This window comes from Delphinapterus leucas, chromosome 16 (assembly GCF_059928025.1).
Source record: "Delphinapterus leucas isolate spDelLeu-1000000601 "Yukka" chromosome 16, BTC_Dleu_Yukka2, whole genome shotgun sequence".
NCBI lineage: Eukaryota > Metazoa > Chordata > Mammalia > Artiodactyla > Monodontidae > Delphinapterus > Delphinapterus leucas.
In genome coordinates, this window is record NC_143144.1 from 56,559,837 (window position 1) to 56,579,080 (window position 19,244).

At 34.1% G+C, this 19,244-nt stretch overlaps 1 protein-coding gene across 18 annotated transcripts in view; it reads left to right on the top strand.

Annotated features, from left to right (window-relative positions):
- The window catches only part of LCOR (ligand dependent nuclear receptor corepressor), a 138,594-nt gene that overhangs the window by 77,814 nt on the left and 41,536 nt on the right, over positions 1 to 19,244 (top strand). For 8 of the 18 annotated variants that reach the window (XM_022569170.3, XM_089897966.1, XM_022569175.3 and 5 more), the window contains 3 exons: positions 9,016 to 9,148; positions 13,621 to 13,908; positions 16,774 to 16,867. In XM_022569170.3, the coding sequence (XP_022424878.1) occupies positions 9,016 to 9,148; positions 13,621 to 13,908; positions 16,774 to 16,867 (515 nt within the window). Of the gene's footprint in view, positions 1 to 9,015; positions 9,149 to 10,460; positions 10,680 to 13,620; positions 13,909 to 16,773; positions 16,868 to 19,244 lie in introns of those variants that run through there. The other 10 variants (XM_089897969.1, XM_089897971.1, XM_089897973.1 and 7 more) reach the window with 4 other exon arrangements.

The window sequence follows — 19,244 nt, forward strand, 5'->3', positions numbered from 1 at the left end:
ATGAATCCCCTAACTTTGCTTTCTTTTTCAGACTTGCTTTGCTAATCTAGATCCTTGACCTTTTATATAAATTTTTAAATTAGCTTATTCTTTAAAAAAAAAAAAGCCCTTTAGAATTTTGATTAGGATTGCACTGAATCTATAGATCGGTTTGCAGAGAACTGTCACATTAACAATATTGAGCCTTCCAGTTTATGATCATGGTTTATCTCCTCTTTATTCACATCATCTCTAATTTCTCTTAACTTTGTAGTGTCATTTCCCTTCAGCCTGAAGAATTTTCTTCAGCATTTCTAGTAGTACAGAGAGATAGTACTTTAAGTTGTTGAGAAAAGTTGTAAACTTATTTGGAAGCATCTTTTGGATGTTTGTTTCTTTGCCATTCCCCAAAAAGTAGTAAAAGATAAAAGAATATATTACATGGATTATGTAGTTTGAGATAACCAAAAGCTTAAGAAAGAATTGGAGGTCTTTTCTGGTTGAAGATCTCAGCCCATTCAGTATATCTTTTTTCTGCTTTGGGTGATGAGTCATTAGACCACAAAGTGTTGACGGCTCGCTGCAGCTCCCTTTTCCTCTACCTCTCCCTACCAGTCTCACAGCCCCCTTAAAAGGATGTTGGAAAATTGACATAAACTGGTGAGGCTACCAGAGAACATAGCAACTGGAGACAGACGGCCTACACTTTCCCCTGAAAGCCGTATACAGAATTAAGTTTTAAGTTTTACATGCACATATGCACACATTCTTCATTTTGCCAGCGCTAGCAGTTAGAAAATAAACATTCTTTTCATGACCGTAAAAATGTAAAATAATAAATATGTGGGAACTATATGAATAGACAACAGAATTTTGAGATTCATTAAATTTTAAAATAAATGTAAAGCAGTTCCTAAAAGAGAAGACTGGATATTTTTAAGGATGTTACTTCTTCCTGAATTACTTTCTAAATATAATCCTATTCAGATCAAAACACGTCTTCTTTGGAGAGCTGGTGGTGGTGGGAACAGAATTGACTGAGTGATTTTAAATGCAGTCTGAAAGAATAAAGCTAGAATAACCAGGACATTTTGGAAAATATAAATAACAAGTGGGGTTTGCCTTCCCAAATACAAAGACTTTATAAATATGTAATAATTTTTAAAGTATGATACCGATGATGCTTTTTTTTCAGTTCCTTATTAAGGAGAGAGCATTTAAAAAACATAACGACTACTCCCTACCCCAGAGGTACAGAATCAAAAGCTCTGGGAGTATGTTCTAGGCATGTATGCTTTTAAGAAGCCCACAGTAGATTCTGATATGACAGAATCACCTCTGGCTATGAACCAACCAGTCTAGGTAGACCAATTCCTGAATCGTGAAGGAAGCAACTCGTAGGTGATATAAATTCCAGTTCTGATCTCAAGCTTTATTCCTATTTAGTTTTGGGCCAAGAACTTGTTTAATAAATAGGGATAATAAATGCAAAGAACAGTGGCTTTTTATTTACAGAAGAGTATGTCACATCATTTTGTTGTTTTTTGCCACACCATACATAATGATTCTTTTTAGAATTCATGTATGAGGGAGGGGAAATGACATGAATTGTTTTAAGTTCCTATCTCCTGACTATTGTATTAGCTTTTTTAGCTCTGTGTCATAGGAACTTTTTTGTTCTTGTTGACTAATTTTGGTGTACTTAAGTACAGTGAGGGAGGATGAGCTGCATTTTGTTTATGCACCATTGCTATAAATTTTTAACTTGGTGGCCAGATGCACTTGAAAAGAGTATATGGTTTTGTGGTATATTTTTCATCTTTGGTTATTATTTGGTTAGGATTATTTTAATCAAAACAACTATTTAACTTGTGAAATTATTTTAAAATAATTATTTAAACTCAGGGAATAATTATCTTAAGGGCATACAGTAAATGGAGAATCATTTGTTAAAAAAAAAAAATCTAGTAAATCTCAGTAAGAACAAGAGTCAGTGACATTTGAGTCATGGACCACTCCCACCCACTTCCCTGAGCTCAGTTTGAGGGATGCTCTACTCTGAACCGGAGGGGCAGACTGTAGGCCTCTTTTATACACTCTAGATTATTGTTGCAGAAGCCTTCATGCAGGCAGGCGAGGTCAAAAGGCCTGTAGGGGCCCCCTTCCCTCACTCAGCCTTTACTGTGAGTGGAAGTCTACTCTAGGCACAGCAGGCTGAGAATAGTAGGCCCCAGTTGCTGGGCCAGGCCTCATTCATAACGCAGAAGTTCCATCCAGGAGGGGCAAGTCATCCGGCACCCCCACTCATAGAGCACAGATGTCACTCTGAGAGAATTGGGTCACTGTCGCAGCCCCCAGTTCCTGTGCAGAGTGGCACAAAGGTTCTTCCTAAGGGAGAGGCAGGCCTTAAAAACATATAACTCTGTAGCTCTCCCAAGGAGACTGACTTTATTTGGAGCAGAGCTTGCGAAAAGATGTTGAAAATAATGAAGATCTTTGTGGTGAACAGTTAAAAGGAGGCTGGTAGCTCCATGATACTAATAGCAACAAGTGAAATAGCAGATAAGTTAGAAGTTTAAAAGAGAGAACCAGGAAAAAGAGGAAGTGCCCTCCTGGGGTTGGAGCAAGCCTCAAATGCTGGCAACACCCTGCCCCTGCAATGAGGCTCCACTTTTATTGGATCAGACTGAATGCAATTTATGCCCCAGGGTGTGGTAAAAACAGTAGAACAGTTAGTAGAGACTAACAGCTAGGTTTGTGACACCGCTATAGGCAGATCAACCAGAAGCTTATAAAGGAGAGACCCAAGAAAAAAAACTGCCAAAGAGCTAAATTCATAGTTATTCCTGGTGGACAGAGAGACTGTGCATGCTCAAGATAGCATCCTCTGAGAAGTGCAATCAGAGGCTGCACACTGCTGGGGAACTAGAGATAAAGAAGGACATTTTCTAATGAGAAAAGGGTCAGTCTATAACTATAAATGTATTGTCTTCTAACAACAGAGCCCCAAAATGCATGAAGCAAAATGCTACAGAATTGAAGGGGGGAATAGACAATTCAACAATAATAGTTGGACACATCAATAGCCCACTTTCAGTAATGGATAGAGCATCTAGGCAGAAGATCAACAAAGATGGAAGACTTGAACAACACTATGAATCAACTAAACTTAGCAGACATCTATAGAACACTCCACCCAATAAGAGCAAAATATTCATTCTTCTCAAGTGCACATGAAATACTTTCCAGGAGAGACCATGTGCTGGGACATAAAAAAAAATAAACTTTAAAGAATTGCAATTATACAAAGTATGTTTTCCAATCACAGTGGAATGAAATTAGAAATCAGTTACAGAGGAAATGTGAGGAATTCACAAATACGTGGAAATCAAACAAAGCATTTCTAAATAACCAATAGATCAAAGAAGAAATCACAAAGGAAATTAGAAAATAGTTTGAGATGGATAAAAACAAAACCAAAATATACCAAAACTTAGGAGATACAGCTAGCAGTGCTTAAAAGGTAATTTATAGCTACAAATGCCTACATTAAATGAAAAAGATCTCAAATCAATACCCTAACTGTCCACCTTGGGTCTAGAAAAAGAAGAGCAAACTAAATCATAAATAAGCAGAAATAAGGACATGAGTAGAGCAGAAATAAATGAAATAGTAAAATAAAGAATATCATCAAACCAAAAGTTGGTTCTATGAAAAGATCAATAAAATTGATAAATCTTTAGTGCTGAGCAAGATAAAAAGAAGATTCAAATTAGTAAATTACAAGCAATATAGGAGAGACCACTACTAACCTTACAACAATAAAAAGGATTATAAGGGGAATACTGTTGATAATATGTATGCAAAATATTAGATAATTTAGATGAAATCAGTGTAAAGGCCTAGAAAGACACAAACTACCGAAACTGACTTGAGGAGAAACAGAAAATCTGATCAGACATATGTTGCAGGTTGAATTGTGTCCCCCCAAAAAGATAATGTTGAAGTTCTAACCCCTGGTATCTGTGAACATGACCTTACTTGGAAATGGGGTCTTTGCAGATGTAATGAAGTCAAGATGGAGTTATACCGGATTCAAGTGGGCCCTAAATCCAATAACTGGTATCCTTATAAAGAGAGAGAGTTGGAAACACCGACACACACAACAGAGAAGAAGGGCATGTAAAGATGGAGGGAAAAATTGGTGTTATGCTGTCACAAGCCAGGAAACACCAAGGACTACTGGAAACCAGCAGAAGCTAGGAAGAGGCAAGGAAGGACTCTTCCCAGAGCCTTCAGAAGGAGCCTAGACTTCAAGACTCCAGAGCTTCGAGAGAGTACAGTTTGTGATAATATAGTAGCCCTAGGAAATTAATACGACCTAGAACAAGTAGAGATTGAATTAGCCATTTTAAAACTTTCAAAAAAGAAAAGCCTATGGCTAGATGTCTTCACTGGTGATTTCTACCAGATATTTTTAAAAGAATTAATACCATTTCTTCACGAACTTGTTTAAGATAAAGAAGGAAGATTTCCCCATTCTGTGAAACCAGTATTATTTGAAAATCAAAACCAGGCAAAGACACAGAAAAACAGAACTACAGACCAATATCACTAGTCCGTAAAACTACACACCAGTATCACCACCAAAAATCCTTAACACAATATTAGCATACCAAATCCAGCAACATATGAAAGCTATTATACATCATTATTAAGTGAGATTTATCTCAGGAATGCAAGGTTGGTTCAACACCCCAAAATCAATTAATGTAATGCAATGTATTAATAGAATAAGTGGCAGGAATCACATGATCATCTCAATAGATGCCTCCCCAAAAAGCACTTGGCCAAATCCAGCACCTTTTCATCATGAAAATGCCCAACAAACTAGAATAGCAGGGAACTTCCTCTACTTGACCTACGAAACTACACAGCTAACATGGTACTTAATAATAAAAGACTGACAGTTTCCCCCTAAAATCAGGAACAGGACAAGGACGTCTACTCTCATCATTTCTCTATTTGGCGTTTTACAAGAGGTTCTATCTTTGGAAGTTAAGCAATAAAAAGAAACCAAAGTTATCCAGATTGTAAAAGAAATAGTAAAAGTATCTGTATTTGCAGATGACATGATACTGTGTATAGAAAATCCTAAGAAGTCTACAAAACACTATTAGATTAATAAGCAAGTTCAGTAGAGTAGCAGAATACAGCATTTTAAAAAAACAGTTGTATTTCTATACATTAGCAATGAACAATTTAAACAAGAAATTAAGAAAATTCCATTTACAATAGCTTTAAAAAATAAAATATTAGGAATAAATGTAACAAAAAGTGGAAGACCCATATACTGTAAATGACAAAACACTGTTGAAAGAAATTAAAGAAGATCTAAATTAATGGAAAGACATCCCGTGTTCATGGATTGGAAGTCTCAATGTTATGAAAACGGCATTTTCTCCCAGATGATCTGTGCATTCCCTGTCAAGACCCTAGCCAGTTTCTTTGCAGAAATTGACAAGTTGATCCTAAAATTCATATGAAAATTCAGGAGACCCTGAATAGCCAAAACAATCTTATAAAAGAATACATTGGCAGGCCTCACACTTCCCAATTTCAAAACTTACTACAAAACTATAATGATCAACATAGTGTGTTACTGGCATAAGGACAGATGTATTGAGATCAATGGTATAGAACTGAGATCCAGAAGTAAAATTTATGGTCAGTGATTTTTCACAAAGGAAGTTGGACCCCGTCTTATACCATACAGAAAAATTTAGTTGAAATGGGTTATAGATCCAAAAGTAAGTCCTAAAACGATAAAATTTTTAGAAAACATTGGAGTAAATCTTCACGACCATGGGTTAACCACTAGTTTTTTAGATACAATACCAAAAGCACAAATAACAAAGAAAAAATAGACAAATTGGAATTCATTAAAATTGAAACCTTTTTTGTACTTCTAAACAGTAGCATCAATGAAGTGTTAAGAAAGCTTATGGACGGGAGAAAATATTTGCAAATTATATGTCTGATAATGGACTTGTATCCAGAATATATCAAGAATTCTTACAGCTCAACAATAAAAAGATAAATAGCCCAGTTAAAAACTGGGCAAGGGCTTCCCTGGTGGCGCAGTGGTTGAGAGTCCGCCTGCCGATGCAGGGGACATGGATTTGTGCCCCGGTCCGGGAAGATCCCACGTGCCGCAGAGCGGCTAAGCCCGTGAGCCATGGCCGACTGAGCCTGCGCGTCTGGAGCCTGTGCTCAGCAACGGGAGAGGCCACAACGGTGAGAGGCCTGCGTACCGCAAAAAAAAAAACAAAAAAAAAACTGGGTAAACTGTATGAGTATACATTTCTCTGAAGGAGATATTTGGCCAATAGCACACAAAAAGGTGCTTAACATCAGTAGTCATTAGGGAAATGCAAATCTAAATCATGAGATACCACTTCTCGTATATTAGGATGGTGTAATCAAAAAAATAACAAATGTTCATGAGTATGTAGAGAAATTGGAATCCTCATTGCTGTTGGGAATATAAAGTGGTGCAGCTACTTTGGAACATAGTTTGACACTTCCTCAAAACGGTAACATAGTTACCATGATCCAGAAATTCCACTCCTAAGTATATATCCAAGAGAAATGAAAATATATATCCACAGAAAAACTTGTACACAGATATTAAAAGCAGTGTTATTCATATCACAGTAGACAAAAAGTAGGAACAACCCAAAAAAGTTCGTCAGCTGATGAATGGATAAAATGTTGTATATCCTTAGAACAGAATGTTATTTGGCAGTAAAAAGGAAGTAAATACTGACATATGTTACAACTTGGATGAACCTTGCAAATATTATTCTAGGAAAAAGAACTGAGTCACCAAAAAACCAAGTATTGTATAATTCCATTTATGTGAAATTTCCGGAATTAGTTAAGTCTTATAGAGACAGAAAATAATACAGTGGTTGACCAAGGTTGGGAGAATGAGGAGTGACTGTTACTGGGTGCAGGGTTCCCTTTTGGGATACAAAACTGTTCTAAAGTTAGATTATGGTGATGGTTCCACACTTATGTGAATATACTAAAAAAGCATTGACTTTACTTTAAATGGGTGAATTCTATGGTGTGTGTATTATATCTCAGTAAAACTGTTTAAAAACAAAATGAATAGATGTGACTGTAATTATTAGGAACCAACTAAAAGTAAGCTGTATATTTCAGAGTACAAGTTGATAAATTGGTGTTTGGTTCAATAAAGAATATGTAGCAACTGCCTTATTGAATGCTAGGTTAGTTGCCCTGTGTTGATTTAGGTTAGAAAGTAGCCTGAATGCTACATTAAACATAGTTTAAGTATAGATATTCTGTTCAGAGTCTGACCACACTGACTGAATGTAGGGCTAAGGACTTAAGTATAGTTGTGCCATGTAATGTCTGATTTTTGAAAATCAGTAAACAATGAAGTGGCATTAAAGTATAATGTAAATGAGGATTTTATCGAACTCTCTGCAATACCTGTTCCTGATACATTTTAAATGTTAAATCTGTATCAAACTTAGATTATTTTTTGTGATTCATTTTTAAAAGTTACTTTCTTAATAATTTCTTTAATCCATAGAAGAGAATGTTGGCAAATACAACTATAATAGAGGTTTGTGTAATGATTCATAACATTTAAAATATTTTGTTTAAAAAATTTTAAACTAATTATGTGGCAAACTTAATATGTCTTACATGGAAATGTTAAGGGATCACTGTTTTAATTTGAGTGTGCGAGAGTTCTTCATAGTGAACTATTTACAATATATAATTGATGCTGAATGTGTCTTTGCAAAATGCATATTTTGGTTGCACTGTTGACACAGTCCGGTGATGGGGAAATCATAGAAAACCAATTGCAGTTATCATTGGGTGTATTTAAAATTTTTGAGGAAATCATTTGTGGATTGTAACATGCCTTCGGTATCTTGTTTACTTCCTTTTCATTGTGCCAAGGTATGTCCCATTTTCTTATTTAGAGCACTTTTAAGTTTTTCATGGTATAAGTAAATGCATGTGTTGATATATTGCAATGAAGAAAATTATATGCACTTGAAGTCTTAAAAGATGTACTTTTTCTTCATACTCTTATATTCTACCATCATAGTTTCCTGTTTGTTTATTAGCTACAAGGGTGGAAGTAAGTGTAAAGCTTTGTCAGCCTAGTCCAGTGCTCCTGCAGTCTGAGAGCATATTCTGGGAGTCGTCTAGTGCAGCATTTTGAAACTTTGTGATTAGGACACACATTTTTATATTGCAAACATATATATATATATTTATTTATTTTGCAAACATATATATATATATAAAATTTTTATATTACAAACATATATATATAAAATTTTTACCCTTAAGATACTGAACTATTTAACTCTTATAATGCAGTGCATTGTTTTTCAGTTTTTTTCTTCTAGTGCTACTTTTGACCTATTAATTTCACAACCCACTAAAGATTCGAAAGTTATCATTTATAAAATAGTACTCTAGGGACAGAATTAGGAATTCAGGTGCATTATTTTTGAGTTTTCCCTCCTAATGGCCCTTTTAAAATGTTTGTTTTGTGTCTAGAGAAAATATACTAGGAGGGCAAACATGATTCTCAAATGAGATTTGGTGTTTAAGATATCTTTTTATCTGAGTTGGGTTGTCTATAAACTGTTGCTGTAGTGTAATAAGAACCGATGTATTTGAATGCTCAAAGAAATTTTCCCTTTAGTAATTATAGTTCAATTAGAGTTAACCTATAAATTTAAACAAAACTCATAATCAAAAAACATGGATAAAAGCACCCAAGGCATATTTTTCTATTCATTTTGCTTTTGTACTTTTGTGGAGATAAATATTATCCTGAAGTTTTAAAATATTTTAATTGTATTAAAATGATTTGTCTTATCTGTTACTAACATTTGTCTTTGATTTTGGATCTGTGCTTTTGATATTGAATGGGGAAAGATTTTTGTGCAAATATTTCACCAAATATTTTTGCAGGGACACTTAGTCGGTCTGGATGAACCAGCTTCGGGAGCTGGGCAAGAAGCTCTGCTTAAACGAGAGCAAGCAAAAATCATTCGATTCGAGAGACAAGCAGAAGAGTTCCTCAATGCAGTCTTTTGTAGAAAAGGTTGGTTCCAGTGAAGAATGACATTTAGCATCTGCTTGTCTTATCTTAGTCTCCTTAATTTCAATGTCATTTTAAAAAAGAATTACCTTTAAAAACATTTTTCTTTATTGATAGTATATTTTATAATTCTGTATATTCCTTTGGTCAAGTTAAATTTGGAATAAGGTGAGGCAACCCCTCTCCCTCCTTTTTGCTCTGCAGTGATGGTGCCATGTAAGATTTAGTTAAATAATTCTTAAAATTGTTATGAAACTGTGAAAATTGTACGGTCTCAGTAGTTCTTTATTTTGTTAGACAAATTTTCTTACATAAATAGTCACTGTTGGGAGTTCCCTGGTGGCCTAGTGGTTAGGAATCCAGGCTTCCACTGCTGTGGCCCAGGTTCATTCCCTGATCAGGGAACTGAGATCCTGCAAGCCACACAGAGCAGCCAAAAAAAAAAAAAAGTCACTGTTTTAGCCACTGATAATCATAAAGCAAACTGTAAAATTTTAGTAATTCCTCACTGAAATTTCATTTGGAGAAAAAAAATACAAAACTTAATCTGAAAATTAGATTTGCAAACTTTTTTCTCCTTGAATACAGCCTTGTTTTACTAAAAAAATTTAAATTATTAAAATTAGAGAAATTCTTTCTAAATGAATTTGTATTCCTTAGTTATGCCATCCCTCTAGTTCCAAGATGGAGGTTACTATGATAGGCTCTAAAGAAGTTTTTTACAAACTTCTGATAATGCTGAATATCCTTATTTCATCTTCAGCAGACTCAGTGATTCCACTTTCTTTAATATTTCTTCACATGTTCTAGTTTACACCTCTCATTCCTTTGGAAATTCCCTTCTTCTTTCTGAAGTTTGAAGGGTAATTTTTGCCTGTACACTAGTTAAAAGTCTGATAGTGCAGATTCTAATCGGTTGGTTACACTTGGAGACCAGCTGAGCTTTTGGTTAATGTGATCAATATTTTCAAAAGGGAGTATGAGGTGAAGTGACATGAAATTAAGGAATACATAAGATTTTTGTTTCCAGAGGCACTTTTTTTTCTTCTTCCATCAGATCCCCAGGTAAAATTAAATCTTTTAGTACTTCTCACTTCTCTTTTAATATCCTCTAGTACGCTCTCACCTAAAGCTCCCAGCCAAGGCTTCCATGCTCACAATACCATTTCCATAAAGTACCCTGATTCCAAAATTATGTTCAAAATGTTAGTTTTATGAACTTTTGATTATTTTATTAAAGTAACTCACATTTAACATATAAATGACTGATAGATCAGTTCTTTCAGTTTATTAACTAAATAAAATATTTTTCCAGCTTCTCTGCTACTCCTCTCCTTTAGGATGTTTACTGAGTCATGGGTCTAATGCTGCAGGAAAATGCATTATCTGAAAAGAGGAACTCCTCTTCCTAATTTACATGGAGGAAGCACTTGTCATCCACTCTTTGCTTAGAGGGAGTTAATGAGGTTAATCACAAGCAGATAGATGAAGAGAATTCTAACCTGCTTCTCTACTAGTCCCATCCCTTTGTCATGTAGGTATATCTTAGGTTAAAATTCTTGTAAATTTTCTTATTTAGAAATTTAATTTGGGGCACATACCCTTTTGGAGAGGAATTCTTACCTTGGAATCAGTCTTGAGAGATGAGAATCCTCTGAAATTGTATGTAAAGTTAAGTTTGTATATTTGTCTGTCTACTGGCATATGATGCTCAGAAAAAGAAATTGCTTTGCAGTTGGAAGTTTCCCCTTTATGTATTAATATTGTTATTTTTAGATATTTTATTAATCCTCTTGGAAATGTCTCAAAGATGGGCATTAGTAGTCTTCAAATTAATACCAAAAATGTTAAGTATCCAGAGATATAACAGGCAGTTTAATCTGAGGAGAATATTTTGTTTTTAATAAATAATTCAGGTATTTGGATTTAGTCCTTTGTTTCCAAGTATTGCAAATTGTATGTTTTAAATAATGGAGTATGAACAGGTAATATATAGCTAGGTAGAAACATTAGATGCAAATAAAAGTAGGCTTTTGTGGTATGGACTCTATAATAAATTCCAGTTTAAGAACAATAAACCTTCTACAGCTGTCATAATCATTTCTTTTCAGCTTGCTTTGTCAGTTGTCTCAGAAAATTTGACACTTTCCTAAAAGTTAGGTTTACATTTTAAAAACATAACAGGTGGCTATGATGTAGCATTCACATGTTTTTCTGTAGTTTTAACTTTGACCTGATTTGTTGTTTTTATTTGACTCAATTGTGCATGTTCCCCTAAGCATGGCTAGGTTTATAGACATTGTGTTTTAAGTAAATGAAAGAATGAAATGTGTTCAAGAAACTTTCAAAAGACGTAGAAATTCAGATGGCAGAGATGTCATCAATTCGTAAACATGAATTGTTTCTTGATTATATTAGTTATTCAATAAAGAGGCAAAATATGCTGCAGACATTTAAAGCTCAAAGGTAGCAATTTATGGTCTTTATCCTAAAATCTTTGACTCTTTACAAGTCTCTGTAATATTTATTAATCTAGTTAAACACAGACATCTCATAAATTACTTCATTTTGCTTCCTATTTGGAAGCTTTCTTTATTATATATTATCCAACTTTTCAGAGGATACAAAGATACAATAACATTAAAACATTAAATTATATACAGTCATTCAGAGGATTGTATGCTGTGCAAGAAAAAAATGGATCTTAAATAGAAAGAAATATTGATAAGAAAACCCAGTGGGTAGAGAGATTGCAAAAAGCACTGTATGGCTAAAAGTGTTTATTAAAACATTTAAGGAACCATTGTCAGTGAATTGTAGTAACTTCTGAACCTTACCTAGTTGAATACCTTTATCCTTAAACCATCTAGCATGCTCATAGTCTCTATTTATAGAGAGGAAACTTAAGGTTAAAAATCCTTCTTAATAGAACAGAAATATTATTGGTAGAGCAAACCTCGTTAAACTCCAGAGAATTAAATAAATATTCTGACTTTATGACTATCTTCTGATCCTGAATCTTGTCCTTCAGAAAAAAAATTGTTCTTGGGAGTCCTGTGTGATTTTAATGTGTTTGTTTTTTGTGGTGATTTTAGATATTAATAGCTATTAGTCGGTTTTGCTGACTAAATCAAAGTTCCTTACAGCTCCAAAATATTATAGGTAAAGTAATTGACCTTCTATGGTTAATCTTTAAAAGAGCAAGGAAACTCAGGTTTTCTGAGACCCATCTTCTAAAGCCTAGGAAGTGTGGGAAGGAAGTATAAAGGTCACGGGTGGAACATTTTAATCAAGGGTCTGCCACTAGCCATCTGTACAAATTTGAAGAGGCCACTTACTCTTTAGATCACATTTGTCTCATTTATTGTTTTTTTTAAAGAACTATTTGTTGATTGATTTGATTGATCCATTTATTACTCAACTAATATGAATGTATACTTTACACCAAGATTAGGTGCTGAGTATACAGGGGTAAACAAACATAATCTCTGCTTTTCTCAAAAAGCGTTTAGTCTCCCTGATAGTGTGTTAATGAGAGAGATGTGATGGTAATATATTTACACAAAACATTTTCCATCTTATTTTACTTTCAAGGACCCTTCCAGTGCTGAAAGTTTTATGAGTTAATGAATTCATATGGTCTTTATTTTTAAATTAACATTGATTAGAAATTGATAATTTAGATGTTTATTGCTTCCCTATCTATTGTGTTCAATGGTTGGTAGAGTGTAAAGAACTTATGAAAAGTACATGGTCTTAGGCTTTTGAGATTTGGCATTTAAACTCAGCGCAGAGGATCTAAAAGTGTGGTCCCCTGACCAGCAGTATCTAGAAACTTGTTAGAAATGCCAGTTCCTGAGCTCACTCTAGAACTGCTAAATCAGTAACTCTGGAGATAGGACCCAGCAATCTGTTTTTACAGGCCCTCAAAGTGATTTTGATGAATATTAAAGTGTGACAACTATTGCCCTAGCCGATCATGAATCTTAATATTATCTCCTTTATAATCTTGATATGCCTTCAGTCTTTTAGCAGAAAGTAAATTAAGCCTCATGAACTGAGCATTCCATTCTTCAATTATATAGGAAGCTATGGTTGAGGAAAGATCTAGGGGAAACCAGATGTAATCTATAGGTGGTAAACAGGGGAGTAATTATTTCATTTAAAAAGGGTTTTGGGATTTCTTTATCAGGTAAGTGATTCTTGCCCATAAGATATACTATTGGTTATCCCTTTATTTGACTTCATAATCGGGGGTGGGGGTGGTGTTTAGAAATAATTTTATTAAAATTTTATTTTTAAAAATCTGCAGCTTTTATAAGGCTGGAGATTAAAAATATAACTCTTAAGAGGGAATACTATTTTTAGGATATTGCATTTTAAGAAAAAAAATAAAATGAAATTTTGTTTGCTTGAAAGCTGTCTCTTTTTAGTACATTGTCCCACTTTAAAAGTAAATAAATCTTTGTTTACAGACAGTCCCTGGGTCTCCGACCCCAATATTCCCCTAGTGGCCCGTGAGATCATGCAGCGAATGATCCAACAATTTGCTGCTGAATATACCTCAAAAAATAGCTCTACTCAGGACCCCAGCCAGCCCAATAGCACAAAGAACCAAAGCCTGCTGAAAGCATCTCCAGTCACCACCTCTCCCACGGCTGCAACTACTCAGAACCCTGTGCTCAGCAAACTTCTCATGGCTGACCAAGACTCACCTCTGGACCTTACTGTCAGAAAGTCTCAGTCAGAACCTAGCGAACAAGGTATGGTTTGATGTCAAGATCTCCTCTGTCCAATTAGAATACTTTTAATTTGGGGAGAAAAAGAAGTATTGCCAAGTAGGGCACCAGAAGCAATAATAGGATAAACTAATGTGACTTTTAAATTATTCCTGACTCTGCAATGATAGAGAAGAAGTATAAATTGGCTACTTTACCCATCAGTATAGTTTGTAGTCATGATTGATGTACCACCCAGAAAGTTTAGGTGGTTACAGCTGTTACTTGATATTTGTAGAAGTAGTTCACACTTTCCCAAGCATTGTCATATCCATTGTTTTTAAAACCCCTTTGAAAAATTAACTTTCCCCCCTTTCCATCAATGTTTAGGATTAGCACCTATCTGAGAAATAAATGTATCTTGTCAGATAGAAGTTATATTCTGCAGATGAGATCATGAGGCAAAAATATGTGTTATTTGCATTTAAAAAAAAGAAACTCATGAGGTTAGAAATATTGAGAAGACAGTAGACACGCTCCAGGTTGTTATCTGTATTCAGTATTTTATAAATACACACACATACATACATATACTGTATTATAAACTAATTAGAGTATTTTCAAAAGGTAATCTGTTGGTGAGGATCCTAATTAAGTGAAGAGTTTAAGAGGGTGTCAATTTTGCATAGCAGATATTTCTTGAGTCTTTGAAGTTACTCTCTTAAGTAAATTAAATATCCGTGTTGATTTGTGATCTCATTTTACCTTTAATTTCACAAAGATGAAGTGAGCATTTCAACTCTGCCACTGTTTGAACCACTACAAATTGTAAATTGGTGATATCTGTAGTACTGAGATTTTATTGCCATAGAAATCTCATAAAAGTGTGGATTTATTGGTGAGAAATACATGTTTATTTTGCAAAGTAAATAAGTTTAATTCTTCTAAGAACCTCTTTGAAAGAACTTTATTTTGCTTATTTTAAGTTGTTTATGAAGGAATGACACTTAATGGACTGGCTTTAGTTGCTTATCAAAGGATATTTTTCTAAATAGCTTTCCTTTGCCTTCTTTCTCTTTGTGTGTAGTGAGCAGCAATCAAGATCTCTTAAGTTCTGAGAGATTTCCTAGCAGGAGACCTCCTAGACCTCCTAGTTGTACCTTTGGTTACCGTGTTTGTAAAGTTGTTCTTTTCTATTTTATTGAGGATTGTTTTCTTTACCACAGATTGGTAACTTTCATTAAAAATCTGTTTGCTCTAAACATTGCATTACAAGCTTCAGGTTTACAATAGAATGACAGCATAGAGGTTGTATCTAAAGTATTAATAATGGAGATTAACAGTACAAAAATACAAAGTGATCTAACTTCTTAAGGTTAGTGTTATGCTTGAGAGGTATGTTGTGTTGACGGCATGCTCTTACCAAGAGAAATTTGAACTAGATGATAGGATTATAATATATAAAGCTTAAATGAAACAAAATTTTTTAAAGTATATCTCCTAATGAATTTTAATGTGTTTTCAACTTAAATCACAATATTTTCAGTGGTAGATTTAAAATATGTTGCCTATAATATGATTAGACAGACTGAAAATAGTACTGTCTTTGGTTGGGAATATTTTAAGCAGTGCATTTGCTTGTTAGGTATCTAATTGGGTTAGATGGCTAATGGGATACTTGGTTCTATCAGATTACGTTTTTAGAAATATTAGTGACTCTAAAGGACAACACTTACTGTGTATGAGTTGTGGGCTTTTTTTGGTTTATAAACTCAGTTGCATATTTATTTCTAACTGCCTGAAATAGGGAGTTACAGTGTCCTCAGATACAAGTCCCAAGTGGGTTCTGTATTGGGGTGATTTTTAACATACCTAGATAGCAGGCATCTCTGCTGGCCAGCTGAAAATCAGAGACATTGAGTATTATCTTTCTTCTCTGTTAATTTTGGACAGAATGGCAGCTTTAAAAGTTATTCAGACTATGAGTTTTCTTTTCTAGACATGTCTATGAGGGGGGAAAAAGTCTTTGGGGGAGAATAAAGTCTTCTAATTTTATGTTCTAATACCATGAATTTGTGATTTGGTCTAGCATCAGTAAAAGAAAAAAATGGTTATCCCCCGAGGCTCCCATCAGTATCAAGACTGTTTCATTCTTCTTTCTTTCCTTAAACTTTGCTCATCAATTTATAATAGCTTATTCATCGAAAAACCTTGCCTTTATTAAATATCAGCAAGTAAATTTTGAATCTCTGCTGATTTTTCCCAAAAGATTGACTCCAAATACACAAGTTTTGCAGATGTGTCCGAAGAGTGATTAGGATACATGCAAATTATAAACAGTTAACAACTGGTTCATCTTACATATTATTTTGTACAGTTATATATGTTTACTATAACCATATAAACCTGTTTTTAAAATGACTTTTGTATTTAAATTTTTCCAAATCTAACTTTTATATACTCCTGGCGTTTCAGGTAGACTTAGCTCTTGAGAAATTTGGTTTTATAATTCATATGACATTGTGGCATTAAACTCATATACTTTGATCAAGGTAGATTTAGAAAATGACATCTCATAGTTCCATTGCAGAACCTCATACTGTGTAAACTGCTATTTCTAGTATCTCACTATATCTTAACATCTTTAGTGTTAATGCTTTACCTTTTCTATTGCCCTATTAATGAAATATTTAACCCTTGGATATATGAGATACAACAAACTTTGCTAAATTTATGTCACTTCGGGAGGAAAAATATCCTGATTCTATTAATTGGTTTTGTAACTCAAAATATATGGCTAGTTTTATCTGTTTAGTTGACTAAGCCTACTGCTTTGATATTTTTAGCCTATTCAGTTCATATTTGCTCCCAGTTTTTAATATCCTCAGGTGTTTCTTTGTATCTCTACAGACGGTGTACTTGATCTATCCACTAAGAAAAGTCCATGTGCAGGCAGCACTTCCCTGAGCCATTCTCCAGGTTGCTCCAGTACTCAAGGGAACGGGTAAGGGAAAATATTTGTGGCCTTCCACAGTTTTATAGGGGACAGTTTATCAAAGATTGATGCCAATTTCCCCTGTATGTTTTAAATCTTGATCCTTTAGAATAACACTGTTATAGGTGAGCCTTTAGTAAAATTACTTTTAGTCTATCAATCAAGTAAAAGCACAATCTGAAATCTAGAATTGGCAAATATAGATCAGTTTTGCCAGTTTAGTACAAATAGTAAATAATCAGGAATATGGCAAGAATGTCTTTGGACTTTTTGTTGTTGAGTGTTTGGGAGTGTGAAACCCAACCTAAATAATTCCAGAGTTCACATGTGAAGGCAGTATTCTGTGTGCTGAGGTTGGTGAATGAAAATTGGGCTCCAGTATTTAACTTGGTATCTCTAATGATTGGAGTATGGGGGCTGTTCGTTTTTTTCTGGTTTGGTTTGGTTTGGTTTGGTTTGGTTTGGTTTGTTGATTTGAACTGCAGTTTTAATTCTGTGTGGCAGTTCAGAAAATAATTGTGTGTATTTTTTGTTTTTAATTAGATAAGACCGGTTGTAGATGTTGATAGATAACCATCTTAGGCTGCCAAGACATTATTACATGCTCAGTTTTGATAGCGATTAGCAGACTAAAGTGAATTTTCTGACCACCTAGTTTTATGATGTAAGAATTGTCTAATTTTCCCTCTGTGTGTACATAGTAGCTATTTTAAATGGTCAGGTATTAATGAAGATGCTTAGATGCCATATTGGGAAGGCATTTCCATAAAACTGTGTTGTGACCAAAAATAAGCTTCATCTAAATATGAAACATAACTTTGGTAAGTTAGTTAATATTTAGGTTTATTTAACTTTCAGAATATCAACATGGGGAAGATGTTTAGATACCAAAGGAGTAAGCAGACTTGCTAAATGGACTATAACCTTTTTCAACTTATTCTTAATTACCTTCAAATTGAAGGATTCCTTTACTGACTTCTGAAATGCTCCCTTTATTTTCTCTAAAATTTCATCATCTTCCTTTTTCTCTCCTTTATTCAGTCTAAAAATAACATTAATTTAATCCATTTTGCATAGTTTACTAACCATTTTTTCTTAAGCCCTTTTTTTCACTGTACTTCATACTAAATATAGATCTAAGTCATCATGGTCCCAAATCATTTGGTTCCATTTATATGTCAAAAAACTTGAGTTATGTAATTAAGGACACATGTAAGAGAAGCCTAAGTGCTGTTTGCATAAATGCATCCCTTGCTTAAGATTCACTTTAAACTTGGCCACCAGGTCTATGTATTATATTGTTGAAATTGCTGTGTTTGTCCCTCTGAATGGAAAGTAAATGTTTTGATTGTGGTAGTGTTTTCTGGAAGACAAAAGCACCGGCAGTACTGCCCATCTTTTAGCTGAATTGTTATATGTTATTTACTGGTAACGTCAGAGTCCCTGTAGACTTTTGGAGAATAGCTGGTTTACCATTATTTCTGCAAAGTTCCACTTTTGTGCCTAGTTAATGTAATTATTCCCCTTAGGCATGCTTTACCAGTTGCCAGTTTTATCATTGATAATCTTTCTCTATTGTAAAAATGAAAGCCTTATGAATTAACTTTGTTAAGTAGTTGATTTTTTTAAACATTATTTGAAAGCTGTCCACTTAAAATTTTAAAATTAATGTTTGGTATTTTAAGAAGAAGGGTTTTTTTTAACTAAAGAAAAATGCTAAAAAATTGTTTATATACCTCTGACAATAATTGCTTTGAGTAGACTTTAAGGAACAAAGTTTTGGGGGAAATAAAGGGTAGTTTCTTTAAAGCTTGGATTATTTCAAATGGAAAATCAGTGGTACTCATGTATCTGCAACTAATGGTGTTTTAAAATGAAGAAGTGTGGTAAGTTATAATTCGATGGGTATTTTGTTTTGTTTTGATTTGGGGTTTCCCCCCATGGGGCTGGTAGCCATGGTTTTTTTTCCCAAGCAAAATAAGAAATGTCATTTGGAATTGTTTGATTTTTTGATAAGAACATCAACTTGTCTGTGGGATAAATGAGCAATTATCTGTGGGTTCCACCAATGTAAATTGTTCCAGTTTTATAGCTGGTTGTCATGAATGTTGAATTATGTTGCATTAAAATAAATTATTTGGCTTACTCTTTTATTACTGTACTTGTTTAGTGGTAACGTCACGTTGGTAACACAATTCTTTGTAGATCTACGGAGACTTGATGATTACTTTGTAATTAATAATTAAGGTGCTATTTTCAGACAGTTGCGCGAAACTTTTTCTCCGAATATTTGTGAACCCAACCAGAGACCAGCTGACAGGTTTAATTTTTCTTTGCCCAAAAGCTCTTGGTTTTTTTTCTTTTTGTTTTTTTGTTTTTTGTTTTT